The sequence below is a fragment of the Phyllobates terribilis genome, unplaced genomic scaffold (genome assembly GCF_046119375.1).
Source record: "Phyllobates terribilis strain yellow unplaced genomic scaffold, ASM4611937v1 Scaffold_1__5_contigs__length_1240528914, whole genome shotgun sequence".
NCBI classification, from domain to species: domain Eukaryota; kingdom Metazoa; phylum Chordata; class Amphibia; order Anura; family Dendrobatidae; genus Phyllobates; species Phyllobates terribilis.
In genome coordinates, this window is record NW_027362761.1 from 1147908349 (window position 1) to 1147931479 (window position 23131).

The window sequence follows — 23131 nt, forward strand, 5'->3', positions numbered from 1 at the left end:
ATTCTCACCAAACATATGATTTTGGGGGAAACAAAGATTAGGTACAATGAACTTCAAATCCTCAATCCTTTTAGGGATGGACGTTACACTCTAAGGGGATGTCCACTGTTACTTAAAGTGTAACCGTTATTTTCATTTTTATTTCATAAATCAATAGTACACATAAAAATAAGTAACTTTGTAATATATCTTATCAGAGAAATCGGCTTCTTTCTCCTCCAGGACTGTATTCTCAAAATCCTCAATTCACAAGTAAAATCTGTATTCAGTGAAGACAGATTTTCACATTACTGAGAGGGGAAATGACAGTTGGTGCTTTTAAAAATTCTATGGAGGGGAAGAGGGAAGTTCTCCTAAAACCTCTCCATAGAACCTTATGAGCACCAACTGTCATCTCCTATCTCAGTCATGTGAAAATCTGTCGTCACTGAATACAGATTTTACTTGTGAAGAGAGAAGGAGAAGAAAGAAGTGGAGTTTTCAAATATGATATATTACAAAATTTATTATTTTCTTGTGTACGATTGATTTATAAAAAATAATAATAAAATAACGGCTATGCTTTAAGTAAATATAGCTGGAGTGACATTTTTTTTTTTGCAATTGTGCTTCATTAAAATTTTTGCACCGTTTGCCTTCTATAGCCGCTATGTGTTGAACTGTTTATTGCTGGGTGCGGAATGAGTTAACTGATAATCTGTCAGTCAGCTCACTAGGAGAAATTTCTAACTCTGTTATCTGTCTTATTCTGAGCTCCTTTCCGCTGATTTATGACCACAGATCACATCAAAGTTGATTGTGCAGGAAAACAAAAGAGCCTGTAGAAGCCGAAAGGTGCAACATTTGTAATGAAACCCAATTGCGAAAATGATTTTTAACAAAAAATACATGTATTTAAGTATATATAAAAAAAAAAGTATGTGGTCCCCCTATTTGCATGGGGGCTACCGGATGGTCTGTTAAAAGCTTCAGCTCCAAATTTGTCCAAAATGGAAGCACACAATTCTCCAAAGTATCATTCCGTGCTATAGACTTAACATTTCATCTTCACTACCAGAAAACATGAATAGCCGTCCTCCACTTGGAGGCGCTGTTGTCGCAAGGTCGTGTCTGAAAATGCAAATATGCTCTAAATTAAAAAAAAAAAAAAAAAAAGCAGATATACAATAAAAAACGATCTATACTGTAATAACATTTTTTATTACAGTTGATTATAATAAAGTGCAAACGCAATGTTGTGATTTAAAGTGTCTCTATCATTCTATAAATCTTTTGAAGGTTACATAAGCCACCTATAGGCACAATCCATAGGTGTTACCTCTGTTCATAGAATATCAACAAAACCCTTCACTTATCCAAGACATAGTTTGGTAAAACATAAAACCACTTTTATATGGTCGAATGAAAAGCCATTAAAGACATAAAAAAACACAGGTCAAGATAAAAGCAGTCACAAATAAGTGGTGGAAAGTTAGGAGGCTGAATAAATGAATATAGATATCAATATTGGCCAAAAGAGGGCATTCAGTACCTTATACGACCAGTAATCACTTGCTCAGAGAATGATCCATCTATCATGCAAATGAAAATTCTAATTTTAAAGAAAGCCAAAAAGTATATACACTCCAGATACAGCTGTAATTTAATTAACCAAATCTCCATATGGGCAGTAATTACCAGCACTGCGCAAAATAAGAGAAAGAGAACACCAAAACCAGTGCACGTTTCGCCTTTACAAAGGCTTCATCTGGTGCCATCTCTGTAGTGTATATACATTGTGTCTATATAATAATAATTTTAAGAATAATTAAATTTCCGTAGCGCCAATATATGCCCCAGCACTTTACATTTTAGAGGGGATTTGTACATACAATAAAAGACATTACAGAATAACAATAATCACATAAATCAACAGATACCAGGAGGAGTGAGGACCCTGCTGACAAGCTTACAATCTATGAGGAAATGGGGGAGACACGAAAGGTGGATGGTAACAATTGCTTTTGTTGTACGGTCAACCATCAATGTAGTAAATAGGGTAATCACATGATGCTAAATGAACCAGTCACCAACCAGTATGTGAACAAGTACAGACACAGAAGTCTATTAAGTACATGGGAGCGTGTGAACAGATGACCCGAGGGTCCTGATTTGGAAGGAAGTGTTGTATGGGAAGAAAAAGGGATTGTTAGATAAGTGAGGTGAGACGATAGACCAGTCTAAAGAAATGCATTTTTAGGGCATGCTTAAAACTGTTGGTATTGGGGACTAAACGAAGAGTCCTGGCTAGTGTGTTGCATAGAGTTGGCGCAGCATGTCAGAAGTCTTGGAGACAGGAGTGGGAGGTTCAGATTATTGAGGATGTTAATCTTGGGTCATTAACAGAACAGAGGGCACGGGTAGGGTGGTACACTGAGAAGAGGGAGGAGATGTAGGGCGGCGTTGAAGCATGGAGCGCTTTGTGGGTGAAGGTGATGAGTTTATATTGAAACGGATGGGCAACCAGTGTAATGACTGGCACAGGGTAGAGGCGTCGGTGTAGTGGCTGGTGAGGAATATGATCTTGGCTGCTGCATTTAGGACAGATTGGAGAGGGTAGAGTTTGGTAAGAGGGAGATCGATTAGTAGAGAGTTGCAGTAGTCCAGACGAGAGTGACATAATGTTAGAGACAGTGGAAAGACAATCACTGGTGTTTTGTAATAATTCATGTGTGAGGTCAGGAGACTATGTGTATAATTGGGTGTCCTCAGCTCAGAGATGGTACTGAAAACCAAATCTACTAATTGTTTGTCCAATAGGGGTGGTGTATAAGGAGAAGAGGAGGGGGCCTAGGACTGATCCTTGAGAAACCCCGACAGTAAGGGGAAAAGGGGAGGAAGAGGAGCCGGCAAAAGACACAGTGAAGGAGCGTTCAGATAGGTAGGAGGAGAACCAGGAGAGAACGTTGTCTTTGAGCCCAATAGTGCGGAGCATAGTGAGGAGGAGCTGGTGATCCACAGTGTCGAATGCTGCAGAGAGATCCAGGAGAATCCGCAGGGAGTAGTGATCATTTAGCTGTTAGTAGATCATTAGAGACTTTAGTGAGGCCAGTTTCAGTGGAGTGTAAAGAGCCGAAGCCGGATTGTAGAGGGTCAAGAAGAGAGTTATCTGAGAGCGGATTAGATGGGAGTGGACCAAGCGTTCCAGGAGTTTAGAGATGAAGGGAAGATTAGACACAGGTCTGTAGTTAGCAGCACAGTTTTGGTCGAGGGATGGCTTTTTAAGTAATGGATGTATGCTGGCGTGTTTAAATGACGAGGGAAAGATACCGGATGAGAGAGAGAGATTAAATATTTTAGTTAGGTGAGTGGTGACTTCCGGGGAAAGGGACTGAAGGAAATATGAGGGAATAGGGTCACTGGTGCTGGTAGTAGGGCGAGAAAATGCAAGGAGCCTGATTACTACTTCTTCCGTGACTGGTTCAAAGACAGAGAGTGAGCTAGATGCAATGGGAGAGGGAGGACCGTGCATGGTATTAGGGGATTGGGAGAAAATTTCCTGTCTGATATGGTCCATTTTTTCTTTCTATCTTTAAAGTTATGATTTTCAACATCCCTATATTTACGTCTTGAATACATGGCCATACTAGCTGTATAGGAGCAATATGCCCTCTTGTGGCCATTATTGATATCTACTGTATGTTCATTGATATAGATTTGGGTATCCCAAGTTTCTCCTGTTATTTCTGTGACTGTTTTTGTCTTGTCCTGTATTTTATATGAACTCTTTTTTGTCTGATTTTTCATTTAATTTGAATGAATTGATTTGACTTTATTTTTTCATACCTGTGCCTTACATAAGTGTTTTGTTGGTGTTCTATGTGATAGTTACGTGACAGAAACATTTATAGGTTGGGGTTTAGTTGCGGGGGCCATTATTGATCACAAAATTGAAAACGCCAAAGGGTTCAGCTGAGCACTGTCCCCTTTCCGAGCGGTGTACAGATCTATAGGAAATCCATAGTCCTAAGCCACTATATAAATATAGATGTAAGGAATACAGAACGATATAAGTCCTCACCTATTGGACCACCCTTGGATGTTAATACGGTAGAACACCAAATACTGACCAAATTCTGAATATGTGAACATGGCCATATAGGGAACCAATCATCAGAAAATTATCGTTTTATTCAGGTTTTTGTACTAATTTTTATATATATTTTTTAACTTAGCAATTTTTTTTTACATATAACAAACTGTATTAAAAATAAAAATCTTGCAGTTTTCACCCTGGCCACTGGAGCTTTTTTAGACTCTATCTTTCAGTTGTTTCAGGAAACAATACATGTACATTAGCCACAATGGTCATTGAAGCATCTAATGAGCGTGTATAAAGCTCTTTGTGAAGGATGAGGGAGCTGATTGTGATTGGTGGATCCTGTGTTATCAGCTATGTATAGAGATGTTACCTGTAATTGTAATCCTGTCTCTGATGATAATGAGCCTGCTGAAAACCCTCCTGAAACTAATTATCTAAAAAGTGGCCAGTGTCAAAATTGCAAGATGTTTGATTCTTCAAATGAAACTGTGATATGAAAAAAAAAATGTACATTTTCTTTTAATACTCATAACACAATAACCTGATTTAAACAATAGACCATTTTTGGATGATACACTCCCTTTAATTTTCAAGAAAAGACCAAATCTTAAATGTAATTGTTCTTTGTATTATTGACTCCATGTCAGCATTCAGTACTGGTTCATTTCATTGTTTAATTTTTCTGATAGTGCAAATCTTCTGCATTCACCTAAAGTTCATTCATAAGATTCTGACTACTTGAATCCACCACCAGGTGGAGCGGTTGAACATATTGAACTGAATCATAAACCAGTTCACGGGACACTCTTAAGCTCCCTCTAGTGGTGGCTGCTGGTACAGTTTTTTTTTTTTTTTTTCTTACCCATTTATCCTTTTCACATTTTTCTGATCAGACTTTTACTTCATGTTCTTACCAGAAATTCTCTATAATGTGATTTTTTTTTTTGTTAAATTTACATACATTGACCTAATATGAAAAACTCTTTTTCAGCGGAGATCTGCAGGTGACCGGAAGTGGTCACTGCTCCTACAGCACTGCCCAGAAAGCCATAGGAAAAGATAACTTCACTCTAATTCCCGAGGGGGTGAACGGAATCGAAGAAAGAATGACGATTGTTTGGGACAGGGCTGTGGTGAGAATCTACTGAAGATACATTTGCGCTACATATATTTTATGTATACAGGGGGGTGTGCAGTCCATGTCGCTTTTTATGAGGCCCCTGGAAGGAGGGAGGCCAGCCCTAGTTGGACCCATTCCCTCAGCTATTGGGTGGGAACTGCTGCTGGGCTCCTGTCTCCACAGACCCCCTCAATATTAGCAAACAGGAGTTTGGGGAATTAACCACGGAAGAGGAGAAGAGGTGATCGGCATTATTGGGAAAGATATTTTCATGTAAAAAAAAAATCTTTCTCGGCAGCACATCATCCTCTGTAAACAGATGTGCTGTCGAGAACAATGACATTTTTATGTGCACCCGATGATATATTACTGCTCTATTATTGATTGTTCTGTGCACATGGAAGCGCGGTCGACCTGTTTAAACAGGCTATCAAACTATGTTTAATAATTTGGTTTGCTGAAGTATTAAATAGTAACCGTTATTTACATTCTTTTTCATATATTAATAATACAAGTGAAAATAAGAAACTTTGTAATAAATCCCATCAAAGGAATCCACTTCTTTCTCCTTCTGGACTGATCATTAACGATCTGTTCGCTGGTAAAATCTGACTTCAGTGAACATAAAATTTTACATTACTGAGATAGGAGATAAAAGGGAGAGCAGCGAGAGGCAGTAACAGACATCCCGCTGCAGGTCCACTTTATGATTTACCATCACTGGAACTAAGGGACTGAGGCCGACCCCTGAAAAACAGGATCATGGTATTACCCCTCCTACACCAAACTGTACAGCAGGCACAATGCAGTCAGGCAGGTGACGTTCTCCTGGCACTCACCAAACTCAGATTCATCTATCAGATGCCAGATATAGAAATATGGAACTGTTGAAATGTGATCTGTGGAGTGATGGATCAGAGTCCAGTGGTGGCGGCTTTACACCACTCCATCTGACACACGTCATTGTGCTTGGTGATGTAAGGCTGCATGAAGCTCCCGGTGGGGGCGCAGTGTTTGTGCTGATGTTAGGAGGTCTGGACTCTGCAGATACGGAGTCAGCAGAGCGATGGTGACTTTTCTGTCCTCTACTCTTCAGCACTCGGCACCTCGTTCTGTAATGTGACGGGGTCTCCACTTCATGACTGAGTTGCTGCGGTTCCTTCCACTCCTCAATAATATCACTCACAGGGGATGGGGGAAGATTTAGGAGGGAAGGAATGTCATTAACGGACTTGTTACCCCTGTGGCTCCTATTACAGGACCGCACTGGTATCAGTGAGCTCTGCACCACCGGCTGTTCTGTCACATGTTAGCAATGGCAGATGGCATGGCTAGGAGCCGGATGTTATACACTGGGGGCGAGAGGCCGAATGTTATACACCCGGGATGAGGGGCCGGATGTTATACACTGGGAGCGAGGGGCCGGATGTTATACACTGGGGGCGAGGGGCCGGATGTTATACACTGGGGGCGAGGGGCCGGATGTTATACACTGGGGGGCGAGGGGCCGGATGTTATACACTGGGAACAAGGGGCTGGATGTTATACACTGGGGGCGAGGGGCCGGATGTTATACACTGGGGGGCGAGGGGCCGGATGTTATACACTGGGAACGAGGGGCTGGATGTTATACACTGGGGGGGCGAGGGACCGGATGTTATACACTGGGGGGCGAGGGGCCGATGTTATACACTGGGAACGAGGGGCAGGATGTTATACACTGGGGGGCGAGGGGCCGGATGTTATACACTGGGGGGCGAGGGGCCGGATGTTATACACTGGGAACGAGGGGCAGGATGTTATACACTGGGGGGCGAGGGGCCGGATGTTATACACTGGGAGCGAGGGGCCGGATGTTATACACTGAGGGTGAGGGGCCGGATGTTATACACTGGGAACGAGGGGCAGGATGTTATATACTGGGGGGCGAGGGACCGGATGTTATACACTGGGGGGCGAGGGGCCGGATGTTATACACTGGGAACGAGGGGCAGGATGTTATACACTGGGGGGCGAGGGGCCGGATGTTATACACTGGGGGGCGAGGGGCCGGATGTTATACACTGGGAACGAGGGGCTGGATGTTATACACTGGGGGGCGAGGGACCGGATGTTATACACTGGGGGGCGAGGGGCCGGATGTTATACACTGGGAACGAGGGGCAGGATGTTATACACTGGGGGGCGAGGGACCGGATGTTATACACTGGGAGCGAGGGGCCGGATGTTATACACTGAGGGTGAGGGGCCGGATGTTATACACTGGGAACGAGGGGCAGGATGTTATACACTGGGGGGGCGAGGGGCTGGATGTTATACACTGGGGGGCGAGGGGCCGGATGTTATACACTGGGAATGAGGGGCAGGATGTTATACACTGGGGGGCAAGGGGCCGGATGTTATACACTGGGGGGCGAGGGGCCGGATGTTATACACTGGGAACGAGGGGCAGGATGTTATACACTGGGGGGCGAGGGGCCGGATGTTATATACTGGGAGCGAGGGGCCGGATGTTATACACTGAGGGTGAGGGGCCGGATGTTATACACTGGGAACGAGGGGCAGGATGTTATATACTGGGGGGCGAGGGACCGGATGTTATACACTGGGGGGCGAGGGGCCGGATGTTATACACTGGGGGCGAGGGGCCGGATGTTATACACTGGGGGGCGAGGGGCAGGATGTTATACACTGGGAGCGAGGGGCCGGATGTTATACACTGGGAGCGAGGGGCCGGATGTTATACACTGGGGGCGAGAGGCCGGATGTTATACACTGGGAACGAGGGGCCGGATGTTATACACTGGGGGCGAGGGGCCGGATGTTATACACTGGGGGGCGAGGGGCAGGATGTTATACACTGGGGAGCGAGGGGCCGGATGTTATACACTGGGAGCGAGGGGCCGGATGTTATACACTGGGGTTGAGGGGCCGGATGTTATACACTGGGGGTGAGGGGCCGAATGTTATACACCGCTGATGAGGGACCGGATGTTATACACCGGGAGGCGAGGGGCCGGATGTTATACACTGGGAGCGAGGGGCCGGATGTTATACACTGGGGGGCGAGGGGCCGGAAGTTATACACTGGGAACGAGGGGCAGGATGTTATACACTGGGGGGGCGAGGGGCTGGATGTTATACACTGGGGGGCGAGGGGCCGGATGTTATACACTGGGAACGAGGGGCAGGATGTTATACACTGGGGGGCGAGGGGCCGGATGTTATACACTGGGAGCGAGGGGCCGGATGTTATACACTGAGGGTGAGGGGCCGGATGTTATACACTGGGAACGAGGGGCAGGATGTTATATACTGGGGGGCGAGGGACCGGATGTTATACACTGGGGGGCGAGGGGCCGGATGTTATACACTGGGAACGAGGGGCAGGATGTTATACACTGGGGGGCGAGGGGCCGGATGTTATACACTGGGGGGCGAGGGGCCGGATGTTATACACTGGGAACGAGGGGCTGGATGTTATACACTGGGGGGCGAGGGACCGGATGTTATACACTGGGGGGCGAGGGGCCGGATGTTATACACTGGGAACGAGGGGCAGGATGTTATACACTGGGGGGCGAGGGACCGGATGTTATACACTGGGAGCGAGGGGCCGGATGTTATACACTGAGGGTGAGGGGCCGGATGTTATACACTGGGAACGAGGGGCAGGATGTTATACACTGGGGGGGCGAGGGGCTGGATGTTATACACTGGGGGGCGAGGGGCCGGATGTTATACACTGGGAATGAGGGGCAGGATGTTATACACTGGGGGGCAAGGGGCCGGATGTTATACACTGGGGGGCGAGGGGCCGGATGTCATACACTGGGAACGAGGGGCAGGATGTTATACACTGGGGGGCGAGGGGCCGGATGTTATATACTGGGAGCGAGGGGCCGGATGTTATACACTGAGGGTGAGGGGCTGGATGTTATACACTGGGAACGAGGGGCAGGATGTTATATACTGGGGGGCGAGGGACCGGATGTTATACACTGGGGGGCGAGGGGCCGGATGTTATACACTGGGGGCGAGGGGCCGGATGTTATACACTGGGGGGCGAGGGGCAGGATGTTATACACTGGGAGCGAGGTGCTGGATGTTATACACTGGGAGCGAGGGGCCGGATGTTATACACTGGGGGCGAGAGGCCGGATGTTATACACTGGGAACGAGGGGCCGGATGTTATACACTGGGGGCGAGGGGCCGGATGTTATACACTGGGGGGCGAGGGGCAGGATGTTATACACTGGGGAGCGAGGGGCCGGATGTTATACACTGGGAGCGAGGGGCCGGATGTTATACACTGGGGTTGAGGGGCCGGATGTTATACACTGGGGGTGAGGGGCCGAATGTTATACACCGCTGATGAGGGACCGGATGTTATACACCGGGAGGCGAGGGGCCGGATGTTATACACTGGGAGCGAGGGGCCGGATGTTATACACTGGGGGGCGAGGGGCCGGAAGTTATACACTGGGAACGAGGGGCAGGATGTTATACACTGGGGGGGCGAGGGGCTGGATGTTATACACTGGGGGGCGAGGGGCCGGATGTTATACACTGGGAATGAGGGGCAGGATGTTATACACTGGGGGGCAAGGGGCCGGATGTTATACACTGGGGGGCGAGGGGCCGGATGTTATACACTGGGAACGAGGGGCAGGATGTTATACACTGGGGGGCGAGGGGCCGGATGTTATATACTGGGAGCGAGGGGCCGGATGTTATACACTGAGGGTGAGGGGCCGGATGTTATACACTGGGAACGAGGGGCAGGATGTTATATACTGGGGGGCGAGGGACCGAATGTTATACACTGGGGGGCGAGGGGCCGGATGTTATACACTGGGAACGAGGGGCAGGATGTTATACACTGGGAACGAGGGGCCGGATGTTATACACTGGGAACGAGGGGCCGGATGTTATACACTGGGGGCGAGGGGCCGGATGTTATACACTGGGGGGCGAGGGGCAGGATGTTATACACTGGGAGCGAGGGGCCGGATGTTATACACTGGGAACGAGGGGCAGGATGTTATATACTGGGGGGCGAGGGACCGGATGTTATACACTGGGGGGCGAGGGGCCGGATGTTATACACTGGGAACGAGGGGCAGGATGTTATACACTGGGGGGCGAGGGGCCGGATGTTATACACTGGGGGGCGAGGGGCCGGATGTTATACACTGAGGGTGAGGGGCCGGATGTTATACACTGGGAACGAGGGGCAGGATGTTATACACTGGGGGGGCGAGGGGCTGGATGTTATACACTGGGGGGCGAGGGGCCGGATGTTATACACTGGGAACGAGGGGCAGGATGTTATACACTAGGGGGCAAGGGGCCGGATGTTATACACTGGGGGGCGAGGGGCCGGATGTTATACACTGGGAACGAGGGGCAGGATGTTATACACTGGGGGGCGAGGGGCCGGATGTTATATACTGGGAGCGAGGGGCCGGATGTTATACACTGAGGGTGAGGGGCCGGATGTTATACACTGGGAACGAGGGGCAGGATGTTATATACTGGGGGGCGAGGGACCGGATGTTATACACTGGGGGGCGAGGGGCCGGATGTTATACACTGGGAACGAGGGGCAGGATGTTATACACTGGGAACGAGGGGCCGGATGTTATACACTGGGAACGAGGGGCCGGATGTTATACACTGGGGGCGAGGGGCCGGATGTTATACACTGGGGGGCGAGGGGCAGGATGTTATACACTGGGAGCGAGGGGCCGGATGTTATACACTGGGGGGCGAGGGGCCGGATGTTATACACTGGGGGCGAGGGGCCGGATGTTATACACTGGGGGGCGAGGGGCAGGATGTTATACACTGGGAGCGAGGTGCTGGATGTTATACACTGGGAGCGAGGGGCCGGATGTTATACACTGGGAGCGAGGGGCCGGATGTTATACACTGGGGTTGAGGGGCCGGATGTTATACACTGGGGGTGAGGGGCCGAATGTTATACACCGCTGATGAGGGACCGGATGTTATACACCGGGAGGCAAGGGGCCGGATGTTATACACTGGGAGCGAGGGGCCGGATGTTATACACTGGGGGGGCGAGGGGCTGGATGTTATACACTGGGGGGCGAGGGGCCGGATGTTATACACTGGGAATGAGGGGCAGGATGTTATACACTGGGGGGCAAGGGGCCGGATGTTATACACTGGGGGGCGAGGGGCCGGATGTTATACACTGGGAACGAGGGGCAGGATGTTATACACTGGGGGGCGAGGGGCCGGATGTTATATACTGGGAGCGAGGGGCCAGATGTTATACACTGAGGGTGAGGGGCCGGATGTTATACACTGGGAACGAGGGGCAGGATGTTATATACTGGGGGGCGAGGGACCGGATGTTATACACTGGGGGGCGAGGGGCCGGATGTTATACACTGGGAACGAGGGGCAGGATGTTATACACTGGGAACGAGGGGCCGGATGTTATACACTGGGGACGAGGGGCCGGATGTTATACACTGGGGGGCGAGGGGCAGGATGTTATACACTGGGAGCGAGGGGCCGGATGTTATACACTGGGAACGAGGGGCAGGATGTTATATACTGGGGGGCGAGGGACCGGATGTTATACACTGGGGGGCGAGGGGCCGGATGTTATACACTGGGAACGAGGGGCAGGATGTTATACACTGGGGGGCGAGGGGCCGGATGTTATACACTGGGGGGCGAGGGGCCGGATGTTATACACTGGGAACGAGGGGCTGGATGTTATACACTGGGGGGCGAGGGACCGGATGTTATACACTGGGGGGCGAGGGGCCGGATGTTATACACTGGGAACGAGGGGCAGGATGTTATACACTGGGGGGCGAGGGACCGGATGTTATACACTGGGAGCGAGGGGCCGGATGTTATACACTGAGGGTGAGGGGCCGGATGTTATACACTGGGAACGAGGGGCAGGATGTTATACACTGGGGGGGCGAGGGGCTGGATGTTATACACTGGGGGGCGAGGGGCCGGATGTTATACACTGGGAACGAGGGGCAGGATGTTATACACTGGGGGGCGAGGGGCCGGATGTTATACACTGGGGGGCGAGGGGCCGGATGTTATACACTGGGAACGAGGGGCAGGATGTTATACACTGGGGGGCGAGGGGCCGGATGTTATATACTGGGAGCGAGGGGCCGGATGTTATACACTGAGGGTGAGGGGCCGGATGTTATACACTGGGAACGAGGGGCAGGATGTTATATACTGGGGGGCGAGGGACCGGATGTTATACACTGGGGGGCGAGGGGCCGGATGTTATACACTGGGAACGAGGGGCAGGATGTTATACACTGGGAACGAGGGGCCGGATGTTATACACTGGGAACGAGGGGCCGGATGTTATACACTGGGGGCGAGGGGCTGGATGTTATACACTGGGGGGCGAGGGGCAGGATGTTATACACTGGGAGCGAGGGGCCGGATGTTATACACTGGGGGGCGAGGGGCCGGATGTTATACACTGGGGGCGAGGGGCCGGATGTTATACACTGGGGGGCGAGGGGCAGGATGTTATACACTGGGAGCGAGGTGCTGGATGTTATACACTGGGAGCGAGGGGCCGGATGTTATACACTGGGGGCGAGAGGCCGGATGTTATACACTGGGAACGAGGGGCCGGATGTTATACACTGGGGGCGAGGGGCCGGATGTTATACACTGGGGGGCGAGGGGCAGGATGTTATACACTGGGGAGCGAGGGGCCGGATGTTATACACTGGGAGCGAGGGGCCGGATGCTATACACTGGGGTTGAGGGGCCGGATGTTATACACTGGGGGTGAGGGGCCGAATGTTATACACCGCTGATGAGGGACCGGATGTTATACACCGGGAGGCGAGGGGCCGGATGTTATACACTGGGAGCGAGGGGCCGGATGTTATACACTGGGGGGCGAGGGGCCGGAAGTTATACACTGGGAGCGAGGGGCCGGATGTTATACACTGGGGGGCGAGGGGCCGGATGTTATACACTGGGGGCGAGGGGCCGGATGTTATACACTGGGGGGCGAGGGGCAGGATGTTATACACTGGGAGCGAGGTGCTGGATGTTATACACTGGGAGCGAGGGGCCGGATGTTATACACTGGGGGCGAGAGGCCGGATGTTATACACTGGGAACGAGGGGCCGGATGTTATACACTGGGGGCGAGGGGCCGGATGTTATACACTGGGGGGCGAGGGGCAGGATGTTATACACTGGGGAGCGAGGGGCCGGATGTTATACACTGGGAGCGAGGGGCCGGATGTTATACACTGGGGTTGAGGGGCCGGATGTTATACACTGGGGGTGAGGGGCCGAATGTTATACACCGCTGATGAGGGACCGGATGTTATACACCGGGAGGCGAGGGGCCGGATGTTATACACTGGGAGCGAGGGGCCGGATGTTATACACTGGGGGTGAGGGGCCGGATGTTATACACTGGGGGTGAGGGACCGGATGTTATACACTGGGGGTGAGGGACCGGATGTTATACACTGGGAGCAATGGGATTTAAAGAGAACCAGTAAGGGGCGTCTCACAATATCGCGGCTCCTTACTTACATGTCACTAGGTTTTCTTAGTCACATTGATGTAACTTAAGTGACGACATTACTTCTTTTTGTCATAGGCCAATGGTAAAATGGACGAGAACCAGTTTGTTGCAGTCACAAGTACAAACGCTGCTAAAATATTCAACCTCTATCCAAGGAAAGGGAGAATCGCAGTCGGCTCCGATGCTGATGTGGTTATTTGGGATCCCGACAAGATGAAAACTATTTCGGCAAAAAGTCACAAATCGGTGAGTCTGAGGTTATGTGGTGGGGACTATGGTGGGTGCAGATGGTGACGTCCTACCAAACCCTGGTCCTTGTGGCGGTCCAAGGCCTCCTCTGTTCTAGAAAGGGGGCCCTCAATGTAACATGTAATAATGATCAGATTTGACACTTTAGACGTACAAATCGGTTGAATAGTTTATTTCTTATTTTCACCGACAGGCGGTAGAATACAACATCTTTGAAGGAATGGAGTGCCACGGGGCCCCGCTCATTGTTATCAGCCAAGGAAAGATTGTGTTTGAAGATGGGAACCTACATGTCAACCAAGGAATGGGGCGGTTTATTCCCCGGAAACCGTTCCCAGAATATATTTATCAGCGCATCAAGACAAGGAACAAGGCATGTCCACCATATTCATAATGGCTCCTTGCCTCTGAACCTTTATCTATGATGACGGCATTCATTTATAGGGTAGATTTGACTGTTTTTGCACCAAACGTCTGCTGCTTTCAGTCCCTGGGACCAGGACTACCATTTGCACCGGTATGATAGCACAAGAGCATCCATCTTTGCTCTTCTCTGGGACTCCACCTATTTTTTTTTATTTAAAAACAAATATTTGGGGCTAAAAATATTTTTTTCAATTGGGTTACATTAAACATTATGCACAGTTTTGCTTTTGTTCCCCTCCACATTCAACTTTGATGTGGTCTGCCGTGATAAATCAGCTTAGGAGTGAAAAAAAAACAGATTAGAGAGTTATAAACTCTCCTATTGGACTGTTAGAATGAGCTTACTGACAGATTCTCAGTTAACTCATTCTGCAGCCAGCAATAGACAGTGCAACCATCGAGGCTGTGGAAGGAAAACGATGCAAAATGTATAATGAAACCCAATTATATTAAGAATTTTGGGCAAAAATGCAATTAAGTGAGAAAAAAAAGTCCCCAAAGGTGTACAACCCTTTTAATAGTCATTGATTTCTTTCTTTAGATTACTATAGCTGTTTTTTCCTGAGCGCTGATAGTATTTGAATACTGTATGATGATATTGATCTAGGCTTGGTACGGCACAGCTAATTAGCACCAAGAAAATATATTTGCAGTGGATTGGACTGTATAGCATTTTTATTTATGCAATTGTATGGCAGTATTATTTAGGCACCATACAGTTGACAGCAGGGCATAATGAAGCTGTCATTTATTAATTATTAATTTATTAATTAGTGGATATATTATAGGTGAGCGGATTGCAAGCAGTGTCCCGCGGGATGTATGATGGACCAGTGTATGAAGTTCCAGCCATTCCAAAGTATTCGACCCCCGCCCCTTCAGCTAAGTCGTCACCCTCCAAACCCAAACCCCAGCCTCCACCAATCAGGAATCTTCATCAATCAAACTTCAGTTTATCAGGTAAAACGAATGACATAATTATGAATTGTGTTTTTTTTTTAATTATTATTATACTTGGGGAATGCAATATATTTAACCCTTTCTTGTCCCGTGATGTGGTATTCCGCCATGCAGCTGAACCTGCTTCTTTAAGGGCAGGTATGACAGCAGCCAATGGAGCTAGCTCTAATCATTGCTTTCTAACCACCTAAATGCCACTGTCAATCCATGACAGCAGAATTTAAACGGTGCAATTCCTATTGCCCCATCGCCCTCACCCGCACTCGGCAGCATCAGCCAGGGCTTCATACAAGATCGTGATTTTCACTATGTACTGCAATACTGAGGTATTTAAGTATATAGTATAAGCCATCAAATAATCTCAGGTTTTATTGGACGAGAAGGAGTGAAAAATAGTGAAAAGTAAAAAAAAAAAAAAAAAGTTATTAAAAAATAGCACCACATAAATTCTAATCATCTATTCTCCCCCCCCCCCATCCAAAAATAAAGTAAGAAAATAATAAAATGAGCATATTTGGGATTGACATGTCTGTAAAAGTTTGATTTATGAAAGTAAAAAATTATTTAACCCATAACCTAAATTACTTTTTTTTTTTTTTTAATTTATGGCAAAATTGATATTTTTTGATCACCGCTAGGGATGAGCGGACCCGTGGATGGACAGGTTCGTCGGGTTCGAGCAAACTTTAGTCCAAAGTTAAGTTCGGGTACCCGAACTTGACCCCGAACCTCATAGAAGTCAATGGGGACCCAAACTTTGGTGCTGTAAAATGATCATAGTAAGGACTAGGGGGCTGCAAAAGTCTCCCTCTCCACTAAAACAGACTTCCGGAAGAAGTCTGTGCTCAGAGTTATGAACCCCAACTTTAGAGAAGAGTGAACTTGAACTGTAGTCACCACACATCCCAAAAAATGGAATAAAGTAAGATAAAAATACCTTATGTAGCCAAAATGGGGCAATTAAAAAATACTGCTTGGCATGCAAAAAAAAAACCAAGCCTTCACACAGCTCCATTGATGGAAAAATAAAAAAACAAGTTATTGGTTTTGGAAATTAGGGACACAAAGCAATTTTTTAAAAAAATTTTTTTTAACAAAGTTCAGAATTTTTTTTAAGCCAATAAAAAGAAATAAAACAATCATACAAGCTTTACCATAAGGATACTGACCTGGAGAATTGTGCTGCCCGGGTTTTTTTTTTTTAGTGCTGTAAAAATGAAATCCTAAAACACATTACTGTAATTGTGGATTTTTGGAGCATTTCACCTCACTTGGAATTTTCGCATGGCAGTGTTAAAAGAAAAAAAGATATTTCTCTTGAAAGAAGGGAAGGGAAAAACAAAAGAGCAGAAATGAAAATAGTCTGCATCATTAATGGGTTGGCTACATCCCTTTTGCAATTGTTCCAGTGCCACGAAAAACGAACAAAAAAAAAAAATACAGCAAGTTTTTACCTAGTAAAGTATGTAAGTAAAAGGCAGATGACAGAAGAACATGTGAGGGCGGGGTCAGACTACACAGTAAGTTTGTTGTCTGTTACCATGGAGACACAGCTCTGCATAGCAGCTGAAAACTATGGGTACGACTTGTAGCAGGCTGGCTTCATCTTTGAATTTAAATGCAGATGAGTTAAAAAAAAAAAAAGTTGGTTACATAGCCTTCAAATCAGATGTAGAAATGATGTCACTGTCTACAAGGAGAAACGTTACCCCTTAGGTCATTTAGATCTGTCATTCTTGTTTTGGTGGTTCCCCCATAACCTTTTAGGTGAGCAATACCATTTGTGATTTTTTTTTTCTTTTCTCCTCTAATAGGGTCACCCTACTGTCTGCACTTTTTTCCTTCCTCATCACCATCCGAATTCTTGTTTTGAAAGGGCAAATGTTTGCTACCAGTGTTAATCACTTTCAGGGCTACTGTAAAAATGGAATCCTTGATGCTAGTATCATCGGAGTCAGCTTGTTAGAACAGAAAGAGGTTCAGTAATGTGATAGCAAAATTGTCAATATCCTACCAGAACAATAATATAGTAATATTTCTCTTCGAGTTTGTTTGCATGTGTTGGGTTTAACATGCGTTTCAGTGTGGGTTGTGTGCCAAAATGTGTGTCACATCTACTGGCAATTTACTGCCCATGTCACATCCCGAAAAGCAGCAGTCTTGCCTTATTGACCTAACGTGGGGTCTATCCTCACGTAGATCATCGACACTGCTCAAGGCAGACGTCAGGTGAGAGCTGTGTCCTGTCAGGTATTGTGAACTAGTATTCCTCTGTTCAGTCATCCTGACAGGACTCTGAGCGGAGATGGACCACAGGAGAAGAAACACGTTTCTTTAGCTGACTGAGAATGAACATCTATCTCAGTTTAATATTTAAAAATATCTAATTTGTTTTATCATATTTCTAGGAGAATCCATTTAAAGAGGACATTTCATTAGTATGAGCATGTTAAACTGGCCACATCATGGAATGAAGCCTGCAGAGCTGAAAAAAACCCATCTTTTTTATTTCTTCATTTCTCTTTTCCATTTACAGAGATATTAGCTTGTAAAGTTTAGGTTATAATTTATTATAAGCCCAACTGTTACCAGAGCTTCTTATCTGGAGCAGCGTGCTTCCTCTCCTTCATGACATTGAGCAATCATAAACAGGAGGTGTCATGCAGGTGAAAAAAGAACACCCCCCCCGATGGTCAGAAGAACATGCCTCTTTCTGTGAGATGTAATGATAGACAGCCCTGCTGTCAGTCTTGATCTGTGCAGTTACTGTGTGGTATAGAGCAGAACTGAGTGTCATTACAAACACTTCCAGGTCACCTCTCATGGCAGTCAGTGTGAGGGGGAGAGGGAGAAAAGGTGAGTTAAATGTCATTACAAATATATCAGCAGCTCTCCTCTTAGTGTTGTCAGCTCAGCTATATTCCCCCTCTCTCAACACTGACTGCTGTAGCTGAAAACTACAAGAAGTGTTTGTAATCATATTCATCTTTGCTCTATACTACAGAGCAGGGCTGTCTACCATTAAATCTCACAGGAGAAAACATGTTATTCTGACCTTATGGAGGCGTGTTCTTTTTTCCCCCGGCATGACACCTCCTGCTTATCATTGGTCAACCTCATGCAGAGGACAAAGTACACTCCCCCAGAGAAAAATTTCTGGTAACGTCCAGTTGGTCTCATCATAAATTATAACCTAAAGCAGTATCTATAGTGTCACTTTCTAGCAGAACAAACATTCCTAATACATGCTCACATGCTGCTGTCTTCTTCACTGTGAAAAGTCAGAATATTATGACTTCCCTGAAATATTGAATTGCCAAATACCCAATTTTTGTGGATTACCGTGATAAAAAGACTAAACTCAAGGCCTGTCATCAAATCAAATGGTCTGAGAAATAAAGGTGACATAGTTTGGCCACGTCAGCGCCAACACTACAGTGGTCTGTACTATCCATGATTAAAGACAAAATAATCAGTTTAGTTAAAAAAATTGTCAAAAAATTTAGATCTGCCATAATCCAAATTTTTCATTATTCTGTATTCACAAATTCTAACAAAATGGAGCTGGCCAGCCACCATTTTCCTAGTTTCTGAATGTTTTAAGGGGTAAATAAAAATCTCATACTGACCTGTCTTTGTCCTTCTCCTTATTTTTTCCCCCTTCCGAAAAGTCCTGTGACCGGCTCCTCTGTCTTCTATATTCTCTCTTCTTCTCCTTCCTGGCCTCTTGGCACTACCGTTCTTCACTGGGCCCCACAATATCACATGACATCAATAGTGTGCATCGCTCCGCACTTGACAGCGTGTAGCCTAATGAAGAAAGGCAGAGCTGGAGTCCTGGAAAGAGACGAAGAGAGAAGACAGAGGAGCCGATCAGAGGACTGGTGGCTAGTGGAGAGGTATTGAGAGGGCCAAGAGAATAAAGGTTGTTTTTTATTTAACTCCTTCCTAGCCAATTCGATTCACTCCAAATTTATTCTATACAAGTCGACTTTTCTGACCAATTTTGAGCAAATCTGTTGTATTTCAATTTTAGCATATTCGCTCACCTCTATAGATGAGGTTGATGTGCCAAGAAGACGATGCCATGATGATCATTTAGTTGCACAACTAGAAACCTATAAGATGGCACCAACTCACAATACATATGAATACTTGTTTTGCAAAGGGAAGCCTATAAAAAATATCCTTGTAAAATGATCTAATCATGGAATAGTTAGGAGGGCCAAGTCTAGCATTTGGCCGAAATAGTCCAAACTATAGACTAGAGTTAGTGCACATTTATTGACACGTCACATTCTAGCGGACACGACAGTGTACGGCACTAGAGCGAGAGTACCGCCTCTTACCTGCCGGCATCCCCGTCTCTTTTATTGATTAGTCAATCTAGTGCTAAGTCATCATAGCTGCATGACGCACATGGGACCTTACGCCAGGCTGACTAATCCGAAGAAGGGCCACAGATGCTGTGGTGGCTCTTCTTCTCCAGTGCAGCGGAGATGGAGTGGAACATGCAAGTAGATTTGTACCAACACTACTATATACTATTCGTAATAATAAAAATATGTCTTTTATTATTCCTTTGAACACACCAGGGGCACAGATTGACGATAGCAACCCTCGTCGCACAGGACACCGCATCGTTAACCCACCAGGAGGTCGGTCAAACATCACAAGCCTCGGCTGAATATATTCGGAATGGAGAAAGCTGATGAAGAAGATCCTCACCAGAACGTTAATTCAATTCTATGTCAGTGTTATTGAGCCCACAATGTTTTTTGCTACTAATGAAAAATAATAATAATAATAAAATAAAAAAAATGGTCTGTTTTGTATAGAAAAAGATGGTCATAGTGTGGTGAAATGCTCGGAAATGACTCGCCTCACCTTACAGCATGGAACACACCCATCACTGTATTAGACTAGAGACATCGGCTTTGTCTTGTAGCTATCTGGTTGTTACTTTCCACCATTTAGTTGTATGTTGTGCATGGTTTTGCGTTATTTATTTTGAAGATGTAGCCTGTGAGTTTAATACATGCCAACCGTCATCTAGACACAATGCCAAGAATGACTTTGCCACCGATAACTTAAGAAATGTGAACAATTTTATGTATGCGGTAGATAACTTTATGTATCATGTTTAACTTATTTTTTAGTCTTTTTATTGTAACTATAACACAGCAGGAGATATCATCCATGTAAAAAAAAAAAAAAAAAACCTGACTAACTGTACAGTTCTGTACGTTTAACCACTGGGAATATTCGCACATACAGCTTTCTTTAAGCCATGCAACGCAATGACCCCGTTTGCATGGGATTTTGATACTGTCAGTCTAATGTAGCTGCCTAATTTTTACAGTTTTGTACAAAGGTTTTTTTTTTTTGTTTGTTTGTATTTCACATTGCATTTTTACTTAACAGTTGCGTATGATGTTCTAGATGTGATTCTATTACAGAATTCGAAGAGTATGAAATAAATAATGAGGAACATTGCAAATGGATGGCGCTTTCCCATTGTCTTTTTAGTAGAGGAGTCGGGCACCTTCGCACTACACTATAGTGGGAGAGACGGCAGCTGGAATCAATGCTGATGCTGCTGTGATCTCAGGACTCTATATTCAAGGAAAAAATGTAAAAAGTGCTATTTTCCCTTTCCTATACTGTATAGTCAAATAGCTTTCTTCAATCAGTGCTGATGCTGCTGTGATCACAGGACCCTAGAATGAAACAAGAAAAGTTCATAGCGCTCTCATTTCGCCCCATTCCTACGCCTCAGACCTCATTTACATGTCCGTGTTTAAACACGTATGTGAAAAAATTGTACCGGTGTCATCAGTGGTTTTGGATCAGTGTGTCATCCATGTGTCTGTTTTTACCATCAGTGTTTTTTAAGGATGGATAAAGCTTCTCCAATTTTTTTCAAGGTGAAATACAGACCCCACAAGGAGGCAAACTGATGCCATCTGTGTACTGTACATGTTTTTCACGGACACGTAGACTTGTATTGGCCTTTTTCATCCATGATACCGGAACAAAAAACGGATATGTCTTTTCATGTGTGATCTCGGAAAAAGCATGGTGAATAGCGCCATAGATTATGATGAGCACATGTCGTATCGGTGAAAAACACAGATACAACAAGTATGTGCAACACGGACGTGTGAATGAGGCCTTAGAAAGCGAGACAATGCTGCTGTGATTTCAGGACCTTACAGTGAAGTTAGAAAACGTTCATAGTGTTCTACCCTTTTCTATATGGTAATGATATAGACAGCTTGCTGGAATCAATGCCGATGCTGCTGTGATCTCAGGACTCTACCGTCAAGCAAAAAAATTAAAACTGCTCTTAATTTTTTTCCCTTTCTAGACTGTAGATTGATATAGCTTGCTTGAATCTGTGCTGATGCTGCTGTGATCACAGGACCCTTGAGTGAAGCAGTTTATAGAGCTCTGATTTCTCCCCTTTCCTACGCCTCAGGTCTCTTTCACATTTCTGTGTTTAAACATCTATGTGAAAAAATGACACCGGTCTCATCAGTGTTGTGGATCAGTGTGTCCGTTTTTACCATCAGTATTTTGTCAGTGTGTCATCAAGTGTTTACGGATGAATGAATAAATGACAAAGCTTCTTCTAACATTTACCATGTTAAATACAGACAACACACAGATGTGTTTTTCAGGGAGCCATAGACTTGTATTGGCCCTTTTCGTTCATGATCCCAGAAAAAAACGGAATCCGTAATCGTGGAAAAAACACGGCCATGTAAATAGCACCATAGATTATAATGGGTACATGTCGTATCCGTGAAAAAAAACAGATACAACACATACGTTCAACACGGAAGTGTGAATGAGGCCTTAGAGAGTGAGACAACTTACTCCAATCAGTGTCAATGCCGCTGTGAATACCAGACCCTACAGTGAAGTTAGAAAGGTTCATAGTGTTCTACCCTTTTCTGTATGGTAGTGATAGAGACAGCTTGCTGGAATCAATGTCGATGCTGCTGTAAAGTTCAGTGCTCTGGATTCTTACCCTATCTACATTGTAGAGACCGCTTGCTTCATTTTTTGCCAATTCTAACTTCTTTATCCAGCAATCCCTCTCCGCAAAACATACACATTCTGACTAGACGTGTCCGAACTCGATCAATGCAAGTGAACTGAGAGAAACCGAGCACGTCTAGTCGGCATGTGACCGCATGTGTGCAAATCGGGCACTGTACTCTGTCAGGATTCAGAAGTCGGCATGGTGTGACTACAGACTTTTACCAGAAGACCAGACAACCCCTTTAATTTACAGAAATACTTGTGATGTCACAGCAACATTCCTGACTAAAGCATATTTGGAGTTTTTGTTAAATGGATTTTGGAGTCGATTTTGCTGCAAAACACACATCAAGAAACTAGCACCGTCTCATCCTCACAGCGGACGTGACAAGTGAATGTTTGCCATTGTTTTTCTTAATTGAGTCCACCCATTCTCTATCACAATTTAGCGCCTGGAGCAGATGCTTTAGGTTATTTTCACATGCGACCAGAAATTTAGCAGAAGAAATCAGTCACAGATTTTGCCATGAATCAGCAGCAAAATCACTGATGGATCTATGACACTAATCTGCCTGTGTTAAATATGGATTTTTCAATCCTCAGTGAAAATCCACTTGCTATGGATCTTAGGCCTCATCCAGATGTCCATGAATCATGTCCGTGTTT

General features: G+C 46.0%; 1 protein-coding gene across 2 annotated transcripts in view; it reads left to right on the top strand.

Annotated features, from left to right (window-relative positions):
* Nucleotides 1-20907, top strand: part of CRMP1 (collapsin response mediator protein 1) — a 92937-nt gene extending 72030 nt beyond the window's left edge. The window contains exons 10-14 of one of the 2 annotated variants that reach the window (XM_073648274.1): nucleotides 5073-5214; nucleotides 13856-14026; nucleotides 14223-14402; nucleotides 15244-15415; nucleotides 20011-20907. In XM_073648274.1, coding sequence (XP_073504375.1) covers nucleotides 5073-5214; nucleotides 13856-14026; nucleotides 14223-14402; nucleotides 15244-15415; nucleotides 20011-20102 — 757 coding nt within the window. In that variant the 3' untranslated portion in view covers nucleotides 20103-20907. The remainder of the gene's footprint in view (nucleotides 1-5072; nucleotides 5215-13855; nucleotides 14027-14222; nucleotides 14403-15243; nucleotides 15416-20010) is intronic. The other variant, XM_073648283.1, reaches the window with a different exon arrangement.
* Nucleotides 20908-23131: the final 2224 nt, after the last annotated feature.